The sequence below is a fragment of the Phragmites australis genome, chromosome 13 (genome assembly GCF_958298935.1).
Source record: "Phragmites australis chromosome 13, lpPhrAust1.1, whole genome shotgun sequence".
Taxonomy (NCBI): Eukaryota; Viridiplantae; Streptophyta; class Magnoliopsida; order Poales; family Poaceae; genus Phragmites; species Phragmites australis.
This window is the reverse complement of record NC_084933.1, coordinates 3692817-3706671: the sequence shown is the minus strand read 5'-3', so window position 1 is coordinate 3706671 and position 13855 is coordinate 3692817. Positions and strand designations below refer to the sequence as shown.

General features: G+C 39.8%; 1 protein-coding gene across 1 annotated transcript; it reads left to right on the top strand.

Moving 5' to 3' along the window:
* Positions 1–556: 556 nt before the first annotated feature.
* LOC133888203 (pullulanase 1, chloroplastic) lies at positions 557–13354 on the top strand. Its single transcript, XM_062328356.1, has 27 exons — positions 557–1006; positions 1660–1795; positions 1894–1946; positions 2073–2181; positions 2262–2398; positions 2493–2689; positions 2765–2914; positions 3010–3070; positions 3164–3284; positions 3704–3794; positions 3933–4026; positions 4181–4276; positions 4795–4935; positions 5176–5226; positions 5877–5947; positions 6046–6138; positions 6446–6536; positions 7398–7469; positions 9694–9819; positions 10005–10061; positions 10361–10435; positions 11026–11114; positions 11330–11407; positions 11610–11748; positions 12188–12297; positions 12464–12563; positions 12982–13354. Exons 1-27 carry the CDS (start codon positions 761–763, stop codon positions 13087–13089), a joined length of 2892 nt encoding a protein of 963 aa, XP_062184340.1. The 5' UTR covers positions 557–760; the 3' UTR covers positions 13090–13354.
* The last annotated feature ends 501 nt before the right edge of the window (positions 13355–13855 follow it).

Below are 13855 nucleotides of genomic sequence, written 5' to 3'. Positions count from 1 at the left end.
ACAAATATCACTATACTATCACGAGCATCACGACCACATGCACATCATCTATAACTATGCTACAACGAATATATCAAGCAACATCATCGCATGCATACAATCACATTAAATGATAAATCACTTTGCACTTTTCCCAATTTCATCATTACGCCAATCCATGGTATTAATAAATTTAATAAATGATGAGTTGATAGGAAAACTGAAAATTGAAAGGGACTCATGATTATGCATCAAATAAGTTTATATATTCTCAATTGTCGATGGCATTACCTCTTATCGGCGTGCGAAAGCCCTCGTGACTTCGAAGCTTTACACCTCATCAAAACCAAACATGACCAAAAAATGCTCATCTTCTTTAATTGCTGCAAGAAAACCACCAAAAAGGTGGAAAAGAGATGGAAAGCTTGGGCAATCAATCTAAAATGGTCACACACACACTCCTGTCCCGGACTATGCATCGAATGGATTGACATGTTATCAGGCGCGACCAACTACAAAATGCCAAGTAAAACAGACAAAGGGATAAAAAGGGAAGAGATTGCCCCAACTTGAGAAGCATTATTGAAAGAGAAAAAAAGAAAACGAAAGGAAAATAAAAAGGCGAAAGGGGAAAAAAGAGAGAAGAAAGCTTAGAGAGCCAAACAGACACTCTTCCCCCCTCCACTCTTCTTCTTCTTCTTCGATCTTCCTCTTCCGCTGCCTATATAAAGCTGCGTTAAATCAAGGGGCCCTCCGAATCCAACCGCGAGCGCGAACGCCGATGCAAATGCTGCTCCACGTCAGCTCCCCCTTCGCCCTCCTCGCGACGCCCCCACGCCTCGCCGCCTCCTCATCAGCTTCGCCGGGGAGATCGGGGAGAGTGCCGTCCCAGGCGCCGGCGGCGCATTCCGCCCGAGCCGCTGGTATTGGGACACGGATGGTTGAAGCTGCGTCGCGTAGGCCGCCTATGGCGACGGGGGAGGAGGGCTCTGCCGCCCGCGCTGCTGACGCCGACGTCGCCTCCGAGGTGCGGCCGCTGCGCCTCTCGCCATCCCGTCCCGGAGTTATTGCAATTGTCATATGGGCCCCTCGATTGCTAGTAAATTACGCGAATGCCCCGCTCCGGCATAGGTGTCAGCCCGTGGGTCCCGCATGGCAGTCATACGGTGCGCGCAGCGGAATGACCGTTGGTGTGCTAGTTGTGGTGATCCTTAGTTCCTGACGTCACTGCATTACTTTTCACATTAACCCCTGATGTCGTTGAGTTGCTAGGAACAGCCCCAGGAAATTTTGGGGCCCACCTGGCAGTGAGCTAACCAATATAGTACTTTCCAAGCTAGTTAAAATTAGTGACACTCTAGGATGTGAACTTTTAAAAAAAATTGTGAAATATTTAGATTGGGCATATGAGAATGGTATGTGTATATTTGTCTCAAGGAGTACTTTCGTTAATTTATAATTTTAATAGGTTCTAGAAGTACTGCAATAGAGATTATGTTGTATTTTGGAGACCATGCCAATGTTCAGTACGCCTGTGTAGAACACAAACTGTACCATGGTGGTTTGCTACTGGATCAGTTCACTCACCACCATCTTGTGAATGTTTCAAAATCTTTATTTTGTTTTGTGCTATGTTTATGAACCATCTTTAGTCATCCAATGCAAATGTCACATCAGCAGGGATTCTTATCAGATGCGAGAGCTTACTGGGTGATGAGGTCCCTGATTGCCTGGGATGTCAGCGATCAAGAAACCTCCCTCTGCTTATACGCAAGCAGTAGTGCTACAATGTGCATGTCTAATGGGGTTATTGAAGGTAGGTGCAAATAAGGGGAAAATTTTGAACTTTTTCTTTGATTGGTTATTATAGTAGCAGGTTAATAGCCTAATGCATAATTCTTGCTGATTTGGCAGGTTATGATTTCAAAATTGAGCTGCAACCAGAACATGCCGGACTTCCATCCAGTGTAAGAATACCATTGAATTCTTGTAATTATCTGGTGTGCTGCAGTGCTTGTTCTGTTTGCTCATCGTTGTAATTTTGAAAAGAAAAATAGCATTCTAATGTTGGAGCACTATTTCACATGCTTCAGGTGACCCAGAAGTTCCCTTTCATCAGCTGTTATAAAGCCTTCAGAGTTCCCAGCTCTGTTGATGTTGCCAGCCTTGTGAAATGCCAACTTGCTGTTGCTTCTTTTGGCGGTAATCTTTACACTAGGCTGCCTTTTCTTGAAGACCTTTTGCTAAAAGGTTACGGGGACAATATCTACTGTTACATGCAGCTCATGGGAAAAGCCGAGATGTTACGGGATTGCAACTGCCTGGTGTATTGGATGACATGTTTACTTACACTGGACCACTTGGTGCAGTTTTCAGTGAGGAAGCTGTGAGCCTGTACCTTTGGGCTCCTACAGCACAGGTCTGGATTCTGAAAACCAACTAGCCTCTTAAGTATTATCACCAGTCCCATATTTTTTCCACTTGTGTCAAAAATGTCTTCAATATTGCTTCAGGATGTGAGTGTATGCTTATATGATGGTCCAGTGGGGCCTTTACTGGAGACAGTCCAACTTAATGAGTCAAATGGTGTTTGGAGTGTTACTGGACCAAGGGATTGGGAGAACCGGTACTATCTGTATGAAGTCACGGTGTATCATCCAGCTACGTCACAAGTTGAGAAAAGTTTGGCTGATGATCCATATGCTAGGGGGTATGTGCATTTTGTTTAGTTCATAATCAATCATAGAGAAAGTGAAAGACAATAATGTTTTGTCATTTTGATCAGGCTTTCTGCAAATGGCACACGGACTTGGTTGGTTGACATTAATAGTGAAACATTGAAGCCACCTTCCTGGGATAAATTGGCGGATGAAAAACCAAAGCTTGATTCCTTCTCTGACATAAGCATATATGAATTGCATATTCGTGATTTCAGGTGAACTGTGCTATGTAAGTGTATCTGATGAGATTTTAGTCATGTTCATTTATAGAAAGTTAAGCACTCCGTTTCCTGTCAATTTTTAATTACAGTGCCCATGATAGCACAGTGGACTGTCACTCTAGAGGAGGCTTCTGTGCATTTACAAGTCAGGTCATTGACAGTTGATTTACTTGAGGATTGATATTTTCGTCAACTTAGTTTATCAACAAGTATCCTGATTGCATTCTGGAACTTGTGATACAGGATTCGGCGGGAGTACATCACTTAAGGAAGTTGTCTGATGCTGGTTTGTCTCATGTGCATTTGTTGCCAAGCTTTCATTTTGGTGGTGTTGATGACATTAAGAACAATTGGAAATGTGTTGGTAAAGACTGATTCTTTTTTTATATTACCAGACAAAAATGTGAAGTATCTAGTTTAAGATGCTAATATCACCACTGTTTTAACTTGTGTGCTTTTATTTCATTCAAGTCTTATCCATACACATAAAATCAGAATCCAAAATTTTCAATCTGGTTTCGAATATATTAAAAAATGTAAACATTAAGTACACAGAATTTTGAATCATACAAATTGTACAAATTGTACACATTTTGCTTTTATTTTAGTTCCAGATATCTTTCATTTTTCATGTTTGGTAGACAGCTTCCAGTGGTTACTACTAGTAAGTGCTTATTGCTTAATGGATTGAACTGAACTTCATCATTTTCGTCTTAAATAATTTTAGTTGATTTATTCTGTTATTCCAGTTGAGTAACCGGGCCACTTCATTTACTCTGGCAGACGAGGCTGAACTGTCAAAACTCCCTCCCGGATCAGATACGCAACAAGCTGCCATAGTAGCTATTCAGGAAGAGGACCCGTATAATTGGGGGTATCCATTTCTCACATCTTCTTTCCTTTTTCCTGTCAAGGATTCATATACTAATGTATCATGGTGGCATTATGAAAGTGAAGTTTATTATGTTACTCCCAGTAAGTTATTCTCACACATGGTCATATGCAACTGAAGGTATAACCCTGTGCTTTGGGGGGTTCCGAAAGGAAGCTATGCAACAAACCCAGATGGTCCAAGCCGTATAGTTGAATATCGACAGATGGTCCAGGTGTGTTTTTCTTTTTAACCCTGGCATCTCTTACATGAACACGGGGTAACTTGCATAGCTCGCCTATTGATGTAATGCAAGGAGTAGCCATGCTAAATGCAGCCAGTTATTTGCAGGGTAACAGTTGCTTTTCTGATAAAATTTTGCACTGCAGGCCCTGAATCGCTTAGGTCTTCGTGTGGTCATGGATGTTGTATATAATCATCTATACTCGAGTGGTCCTTTTGGCATCACTTCAGTGCTTGACAAGGTTACCAAGCTTTAATAGTCGTGTTTCTTCACATTTATTCCAACCAAAAAAATATCCATTCATTTTTATTCAATATATTTACATCATGTCTTTTGTTGTATGTGGAGTCAAAGACTTAATGATACTGTTTCGTTACAATTGGTCCACACAAGGGCATTTTTCACATATTTAAGAACTGTCAATGTCCAACCATAATAGCAAATCTGAAGTTACTTCTTATAACTAGTTATTTATGTACTGATTTCTTCATAATGTAGATTAGAGCAAAAGCTCTTAGATAACAGAAGGAGATTCTAGGTTAATGAACGTGCATAAATAGAGTTACAGTTGCCCCAAAATGATTTTGCTTCCTCACATTTTACTCAGGGTTTAGTTTATTTAGGCATTTAGCCTACCTTTCACCTTTGTTGATTTCATGTTGTTCTCTTTTGTTGACAGAAACATCTTCTCTGCCTAAAGTTTTTGACCTTTCTTGATGTGTCCTTTTCCATATTATTGTTTGTATGCGATTTTTACAGGTTGTTCCTGGGTACTACCTTAGAAGGGACACTAATGGTCAGATCGAGAATAGTGCAGCTGTGAACAATACTGCAAGTGAACATTTCATGGTTGATAGGTTAATCGTGGATGACCTTCTCAATTGGGCAGTTAATTACAAAGTGAGTTATCATGGTAACAACATTACAATTATTGGCTTGTATCATTATGATATTATTCTTTTAAGACTTAATGTTTCTGAAAGATATCATTCTTGGTGTCATTTCAGCCACTTTAAGCAGTGTAAAGTGCATACATTCATAACAGTGTCTTGCTTCTTTTGAATTCTTTCTGATTGAACAATTTCTTGCTGTTGGTTACATGTTCTCAGCATCTTTATGATTGTATAGTTGTTGTCTTAGGTTGACGGGTTCAGATTTGATCTTATGGGACATATCATGAAAAACACCATGGTAAGTAAGCTCACCTTCAAGCTGAATTAAGTGACATGGTGATTAGGTGGTTAGATGGGATCATTCTTTTTGTTTGACCCTCATGTCCTAGTACAAGTATTGCATCAATCATATGCCATATTTCACTGGTTATATTAGTTCATTTAACATTTCTGTTGGTAATAGCCATGTGTCAAAAGTGTTCTTATGGGGCACTGAAGTTATACAACTTAAATGATTTCCTTCCGACCTCTGATCTCAGCATATTCACACCCCTGTGGGGACCAGGTTTAATTGAGTGTCATCAGTATTCTATTCTCTCTTGATCATTAAGTTCACCTCAATTTCTGTCAGCATGGTATAGTTGAAACAAAATAGAGAGCAAGGCTCAATCTACAAGCTCTGGATTTTGATGCTGACTTTAAAACCTCGTCATGGTTTAGGTAGTTGTTACACCATATTAGTCGATTTGGAGAATGCATTCTTTTTAGTATTCTTTTTAGAGCTGGAAAACAGGAACTTTGTGGTGTTCAGTAAACCAAACATTATTCCTTTTTTTGACATGTGGCCATATGGTTGCACAAAATTATTGTGGGGGACTGGTTCCTTTTTTTCTGTAATTAAGTGTGTTGCACTGTGCGCTTGAGAACCCTTTTGGCTAATGAATACAGATGAGAGCAAAATCTTCTCTTCAAAGCCTTACAACGGATGAACATGGAGTCAATGGTTCAAAGATATACTTGTAAGGGCTGAGATTGCTCAATTTAAGAGAAACCAATTTTCAGGTATCAACATGCATTCTCGATGATGAAACTGGTGAGAACATTCACATTGTGACAGGTATGGTGAAGGATGGGACTTTGGGGAAGTTGCACAAAATAAACGTGGAATAAATGCATCCCAGCTTAATATGAGTGGCACAGGGATTGGCAGGTAAGTATGAATTTGAACCAACTCGCTAGGTGCAGTGAGCACCTTTCAGCTACTACCTGTAAGGCTGCAACATTTCTTATATATAGATTTAAATTAACTAGTTGTTCTTGCTGGAAGCAGAGCAAGTATTCAATCTATAATTATTTTTACAATTAAGAGTAATGTTGAAATGGAATTTGAAGCCTTAATGGTCAAACAAACAAAAAACATTCTAGTAAATTAACCACCATTGGAAATTTTCTTTTGGTATTTGTAGGGAATCAACTTTCCACTTTTCTATACAATGTAATAACCACTATGTTCACAGTTTCAATGACAGAATCCGTGATGCTATTAATGGGGGTAATCCGTTTGGTAATCCACTACAGCAAGGCTTTTCTACTGGTCTGTTCTTAGAGGTAATCTTGATACCCTGTCCAGTCCTATCCTTCCTGGAAATCACAGTTAGTGTGTGACATTTTAATTACAAGCTTCTTGCTTCTACATTGTCAAAGGCCATTGCAGTTACTGGTCAGGTTTTCTTAAATACAGTGTTTGGAGCTAAATTTGTTCTAACTTACATTAGTTGACCTGAGGAACAATGAACAACCTGATAACAAGATCCACCTGACACACCTTCTAATTGGCATCCCTAAGTTAGTAGTCAATCTTGAGTCCAGCAGCTGTGCAAGTCTCGTAGTTAAGATCATTTTTTGAAACTCCTAAAGATCTTCATTTTCCACTAATCAACTATTTGACTGTAGCTACCTTAAGGTGCCTATGAATTGATGTTCTGTCATTAGGCCTTTGTACCATGGTTTATGCAGCTTTTTGCCAGTTATAAGCTTTTTGGGACTTGTCTAGGTCTCCCTCCCCGGTTTAGATTAGTTAGAGGTCGCCTCTTCCTGTTTGTGGCACGTTTGTTTCTTTTGGTCCAGTGTGTGTGGGTGTGGTGTGCGTGCGTGGTGTTTTGGGTGTTTTCCTTTTTTTAATGAAATGACACACAACTCTCGTGCGTGTTAGAGAAAAAAAAAATTATAGTGTTTGCCAATTCTGTCACATGGCTTGGTGATGCACCCCTCAGGTACAGAGTACTCTTAGAAATCGACTAAACTAGTTAACTACTATCTTATGTATCCTCGATGGGAACTAAAAGTCTTCTAGACTTTGAGCTCTCAATTGGAGCTGTGATACATTTTCCTAAATTGCATTTAAAGTCTTTCTACATTAGCTCCCAAATTTCAATGTGCTTATTATTTGGTTTTGGTCGTTTTGTGTAGCCAAATGGATGTTATCAGGGTAATGAAACGGATACCAGGCTTACACTTGCTACATATGCTGACCACATACAGGTTGTTTATTAATATTCATTTCCTTTATTAATATTCATTTCCTTGTAAAATTTTTTTGCACTCTGGATGAGTTTCAACTTGTTATTGATGACCTACTACCAATTTATTGGGAAATGTATTCTGTTGACTAGTTTTGGCTTGTTGCAAAGAATATATGAATAGCTATTTTTCGTGGATGCCCATGAGGAAATTAGAGAATCAATGTTTTCCACATTTGCAACATATTTTTTTGTTCTTCACTATTTTTGCATGGTGAGCGAGAACCGAGCAATAGCTCGGTTGGTAGAGCCTTCAGTTGAGAGTCCACCCACCTGGGCTCGAATTCATGTGCTCACAAGTCGTATGAGTACCTTCTTAAAGGGTTTGGTACTCCCCTCTTTTAAGACAAAACCAGAGGGACGTCTTCTCCCCGTCATTCATGTGGGCACGAACATTTCCTTCCATCATAGAATCCATGTTAAATATGTCCTACGTGTCTCTGTCAAAAAATCCTAGCAATTTAGAGCTTAGCAACCACTTGGATAACATTGTCTTGGCCACAAGTGGAGTTCCTTGTTGTGATAGACATTGAAATGTTAACACTATGGATGGAAAAGAAGAGAAAGATGAATAGAATTAATTAGTTACTATTTTAGACGTATGCATGCAACTAGGTCAGCTGTAATTAGGAATAAGCAATCATCTGCTGATGCCAAATTTCAAGGTAAAACAGAAATGAAAAGGCACTGTTTATCTCAAGTTCTCAACACAAAAGTTATGCTACTGAGGGCCTGTTTGTTTCCACTACGGATTGTGGAAAGCATGTTTTATAAGCTGAAGTGGAAACAAACAAGCAGTTTTTGGGGTCTGGATTCCAGAATCCGCTTCCTGGATTGTCACAATCCAACAATCCGGTAGAGAGCAGCTTTTGAGAGATTGTGAAATCTGGGCAAACCAACGTGGGCATGGATTTTTGATATATTTATCCACCAATGCCATTACAATCTCAACATTGAACCGTTTTTTCCGTCTCTCTCTCCACGTGGGGGACGCATCCACGCCAATGTGCCTCCATGCCCGCCGTCCCTCCCCTTCGCCTGAAGAGGAAGGGAGTCGCCTCGCCGCCGTCTCCCCCTCGCCGTCTCACGCCTCGCCGCTGCGGCCGCGCCCCTTCCTTCCTCCACGCCGTGTCCACCGTTGCACCACTGTCCCCCGACCTCTCCATCCAACTCTTGCCCCGCACGTCTCCTCCTGCGTCCGCTAACACCGTGGCCCTTCCTCCATGTACTGAGGTGTGTAGATGCTCGTGCGCACGAGCGTTTGGCTCCAGCCCGTCGCCGACGCGGGTTTCACAGCGAGGTCCGAGCACCACCGTGTGGCCTCACCGCCGCTGGCTATGCTCCGATCGGGCCCCGTTGTCGAGAACCCCCTGGTTGGACTCGCCGTTGAGCACTGGTGCTATGGGTGCCGCCGGTTGGTCGAGCCGCCGCCGACGAGGTCATTTCGCAACGGCCGGGCTCTCCGCCGCTAGAATCGTAGCCAAGCTCTTGGGCATCAGTGGACTTCCCGAAGCTCTGGGTGGCTGGACAGCTCAGAGTGGAGCTGTGGTGGAGCTCACGTTGTTGCTCAGTGGTGTGCGTTTGGAGCAATGGAAGAGAAGAGAGAGGGGGGGAACAGACATGAGAGAGAGATAGAGAATGACTGAGGAAGAAGAAAACTAGTTAATGTTTGGTATTGTGTATACTAGTGTGTTCATTTTTCTTATTTGTATTCTCGAATTTTTCTGGTGGTTCAAGAGTAGTCTAAAAATTCTATAAAACGGGAACTGAAAAAATTTGTATGAGGGCATTTCAGACTTTTGACATGCACAAACAACAATCTAACCCACTCAAAATCCAGGTTGCCAAAACAGCACTCAGCTTTTCACAATCCAATCTAGCTTTCCACAATCCAAAATCCAAAAGCTGCTTTTCAGAATCCACAACTAAAACAAACAGGCCCTGAGTAGCAGCAGGTATTGCTGCAAGTTGTAATGGACATTCTCCATTGCATTTCTTGAAGATGCTCTTGCTGCACAAGAGGCAGTTCAAATTGTGAGTATATAAGTTGTCGTGGTGTACCTATTGTGGAACTTTGTTCCTGTGTCCCTGGGGTGTAAAAAGTTTGAGCCTACCAAGTTTGCCATGCAGGAACTGTACTGGATAAATGGGTATATCCTCTCATTGATTTCTGTTACTTTTTGCAGATCGGACTAGCTGGTAATCTGAGGGACTATGTACTAATATCTCATACTGGAGAAGCTAAGAAGGGATCAGAAATTTGCACTTTTGATGGATCACCAGTTGGCTATACCTCATCCCCAATAGAAACCGTATAGTTTTGAATTTTCCAAAATAAGCTGTCCTTGTTGAAGTACCAATGCTCGCAGGAATAGCTTAATGTGTTTCTGATTTGCATGCTTTCTGTGCATCATAGGATAAGCTCTTTTTCTTTCACTTCTTTAAATTCTTCTACAAACTATTTACTGAAATATGCCAGTGTTTCTGTACATTTCAGATCAACTATGCTTCTGCTCATGACAATGAGACTCTATTTGATATTATCAGTTTAAAGGTATCCTGTCACAAAATAGCTCACCTTTTCTTTCGTCAATTATTATAGACCGGTGATCAAACTATTTCTTCTTTTAGAAAAACAATGTATCTGACAAAACAGATTACTATGAATTTTTATTCTTTTTCTTCTGCTAGCAGTATTCGAAATTATGCTTTATATTCATTAACTAAGTACCTCATTCATGTAACATTATAATTTTCGGAAACAACCTTGCTCACTAGTTCAAGCTATCTGTTTCTCTGAAACCTGTAACAATCTTGAGTTCTCTGAAGTGTTTCATTATTTTGCTTGTGCAGACCCCTATGAGCCTCTCAATTGACGAGAGATGCAGGACAAATAGTTTGACCTCAAGCATGATTGCATTGTCCCAGGTCCTTATCATATCAATTTATTGATATTATGTAGTACTGTCATATTATAGGAGTTGATAACCAAAACAATCAGTTTCAACTAACATTAGTCGCTGAGTGAATCTAAAATTTGTAACATGGACTGCCTGATCTAGTAGGTCAAGTGGTGAAACTGATCGAACCAGTTCAATCTTAAACTCTTCTCATGATATGGAGTCACTAAATGGTCATGTTGGCTAACGATAATCACATATTGTTTCGGAAGTAAACATGAGAAATTGAGAAGTCTTTTGCTAGGATGTTTAGTATCACTAATATTGAAAATTAAAACTATTACGAACAGAATCTTATGTAATAGTCCAACAGAATCACATGGCACTACGGTTGACCTGATGTTTCATTGCCAGGTTTCTCCACCTTTCTTATTCTACTGACCGTGTATTTTTTTCGTGGAGCAAGTAAAACTTTCTTTTTTTATGTGATAAAGTATTATGATAATGTCTATTCCTAAGTGAATAACTGGTATTACTATTGCGAGGTTTCATGCATCAGGTAAAACTTGAGCATTTGGAATAGGGTACTCAGTTCCCTACCTTTATGTCTCCTTTCAGGGTATACCATTTTTCCATGCTGGTGATGAGATACTGAGATCTAAGTCACTTGATCGAGATTCATATAACTCCGGTGATTGGTTTAACAAGTAATATGATGCACTTTTGACCTTGATGAAAACATCAGTTGTTCCAATTAACTAAAATGTTTGGATTATTTTCAAGAAAGGAAAACAAATCCAAAATTCTTTGAACAGTTGTTAGTTATGATAACTAGTTCTTCAGAATTTCAGAATACAAGTTCCCCACTCCCCAGTATCTTTAAATGCAGTGTAAATACCCTTTTTTTCTTCCTTTTGTGAAGGCTTGATTTTACCTATGAAACAAACAATTGGGGGGTGGGTCTTCCTCCAAGAGAAAAGAATGAAGAGAATTGGCCTTTGTAAGTTTTCGAATCCTTCTTGAGTCTCATAGATAATTTAATGTGTCACAAATTCAGATAACCCTGACTCTTTTATTACCATTTTGATATTTTGTTGGGGCCTTTTTTATATAAGAAAGAAGTTCATTTATCATTTTCAATGGTGTTTCCTTCATCTTTGTCATGTGCATTTGATCGCACAAATTGGAAATTCTTTGTGCAGGATGAAACCAAGATTGGAGAACCCATCTTTCCGACCTGCAAAAGGTCACATTCTTGCTGCCTTAGACAATTATGTTGACATCTTGAAGATCAGATATTCTTCGCCGCTCTTTCGTCTAAGAACTGCAAGTGACATTGAGGTACGTGTTATCTTTGCACTAACAATTTAATTTGAATTCTATTTTCTTGATGCAAAAGTGATATCATGTAGATGAGCAGCATTTTGTTGGCAAGGCACAAGCACTAACTGCCTTTCTGGATTTGTTTATTTATGTACCAAGTAAAACTTATCAATGTCATGCACCAGGGGAGCTACATAATTGGCAGCGGGACAAAAACCTATGTTAACTTACAGCTTGTAGCTGGTAATGAATGATTGTCTGAAACTTAGAGTAAAAAAAAAAACGCCTCGTGCAACATTTGAGTGCAGCACCACGCGATGTGTACCGGAAAGGACTAGCAGCAAGCAACTGGGACAAGAAAACTCATACGTTTCGTTTAGTAATATTTGATCTCTTGTGGTTTTTTTCTCGAATGATCTCTTGCGATTTCTTCATAACTGATTGTGTTCTTTTTCAGCAAAGGGTTCGCTTTCACAACACAGGGCCCTCCTTAGTCCCAGGAGTTATTGTCATGAGCATCAAAGATGGACGGAATAATGGACCTGAGATGGCTCAGTTAGATAAAAAGTAAGTGGCATTGATGTAATCGGATTGAAGTATTGTGGAACATACAATTTTGTATCAGCTGAAAATTTGAAAATCAGCTGCAGTCTTTGTTCTCTGCACTTCCATGTCTGGTACGAAATCTTTTGATGTTGTCTACAGTAGCTAACTACTTAATCACTTTCTGCAGCTTCTCTTATGTCGTTACAATCTTCAATGTATGTCCGTATGAAGTATCTATAGAAATCCCTGACCTTGCATCAATGGGGCTTGAATTGCATCCTGTGCAGGTAACTGGTCTCAGTTGTTTTAGGTGCAACAATGTCCTCTCCTCAACAGTATGCAGTTGTTACAGCACTGTAGTGTTAGCATTGTACTTTCAGTCCAATCCTGCACCTAATAGTGCTCTTGGGAAATGAATTTTTAGAAAGTTTGGTACAGACAAATTTTCTTTGTCGTATGGTTTCTACTGTCTGCATGCTTGGATTAAACTTTGCAGATCTGTTATTCTGTTTTTTCTCAATCACACTCCAAACATCTGAACATTGTTCAATCTGCAAATTCTGTGGAAGAAACACTGATTTATGATGAGAGATGTAGTTTCGAAGTTTAGAGTGTCAGTTTCGTAGAAACCATTGAGTCATCAATCCAAAGTTGTAGAACTTGGAGATAGTGTGAATATCTGACAGCTATTGTGAACTGTTTCAGGTGAAGTCGTCGGATGCTTTAGTCAGGCAGTCTGCATACGAGACTGCCACAGGCCGATTCACCGTGCCCAGAAGGACAACAGCAGTGTTCGTTGAACCCAGGTGCTGATGCCTTTTGAGAACAATCGCATTCGGCATCGAAGAAAATTCAGTGAAGAATAAGAGAGAAGACCCTTCTAGTGTATAACTAAGAAATAGATAGAAGAATAAGAGGCTGTCTTGGCTACTTTATATGCATAAAAAAATAAAATGCAAACTCGCCAAGGCTCGCTGATTGTCAAAACCAAAAACGTATTGTATGTTGTATCGTATTGTATGGTTTGCAAAGTAAATAAATGATGTTTAACTGCTGCATCATGGAAGATGCTAAACCACATGATGTCCTTCTTAATTCCAAGAGGGTTCTAAAAAGGCTTACTACTTTTTTTAGGTTTTATTGACGAAGTGACAATCTAGAAAAAAAAATAATGTTTGGCTAAATAGAAAGTCATATGTCAACCTAAAGATTCTTAGAGATTCTGGACCTGGACATTAAAAGAGGGCTTAGGGATTTTGGATCTAGACATCTAAAATATTATTCTTCTTTGTTAATGGTTGTACAAACTTCTCACTGAAGAGGAGGTGTGGCAAGATCTCCTTCGAAATAATATCTGGGATCTAAACCAATATATTCAAGTGGAAAGGAAATCAGGTGATTTACACTTTTGGTCCCGCTTAATGAAAATAAAGCATACTCTATTCTAGTATGGCTCTTTTCATATAAAAGATAGGTCAAAAATCAGATTTTGATAAGATAGTTGGTTGGATAATTCATCATTAAGAGACCGATACCCAGAGCTATATAACATAGTTCGAGACAAACAAGATACGGTGGC

Excerpts from the sequence above, each read along its gene's own strand:
- LOC133888203 (XM_062328356.1), top strand. The coding sequence starts at position 761 with ATGCAAATGCTGCTCCACGTCAGCTCCCCCTTCGCCCTCCTCGCGACG. Across the intron at positions 3,285-3,703 it reads GAACAATTGGAAATGTGTTG|ACGAGGCTGAACTGTCAAAA; the intron begins GTAAAGACTGAT and ends TTACTCTGGCAG. Across the intron at positions 11,408-11,609 it reads AATGAAGAGAATTGGCCTTT|GATGAAACCAAGATTGGAGA; the intron begins GTAAGTTTTCGA and ends TTCTTTGTGCAG.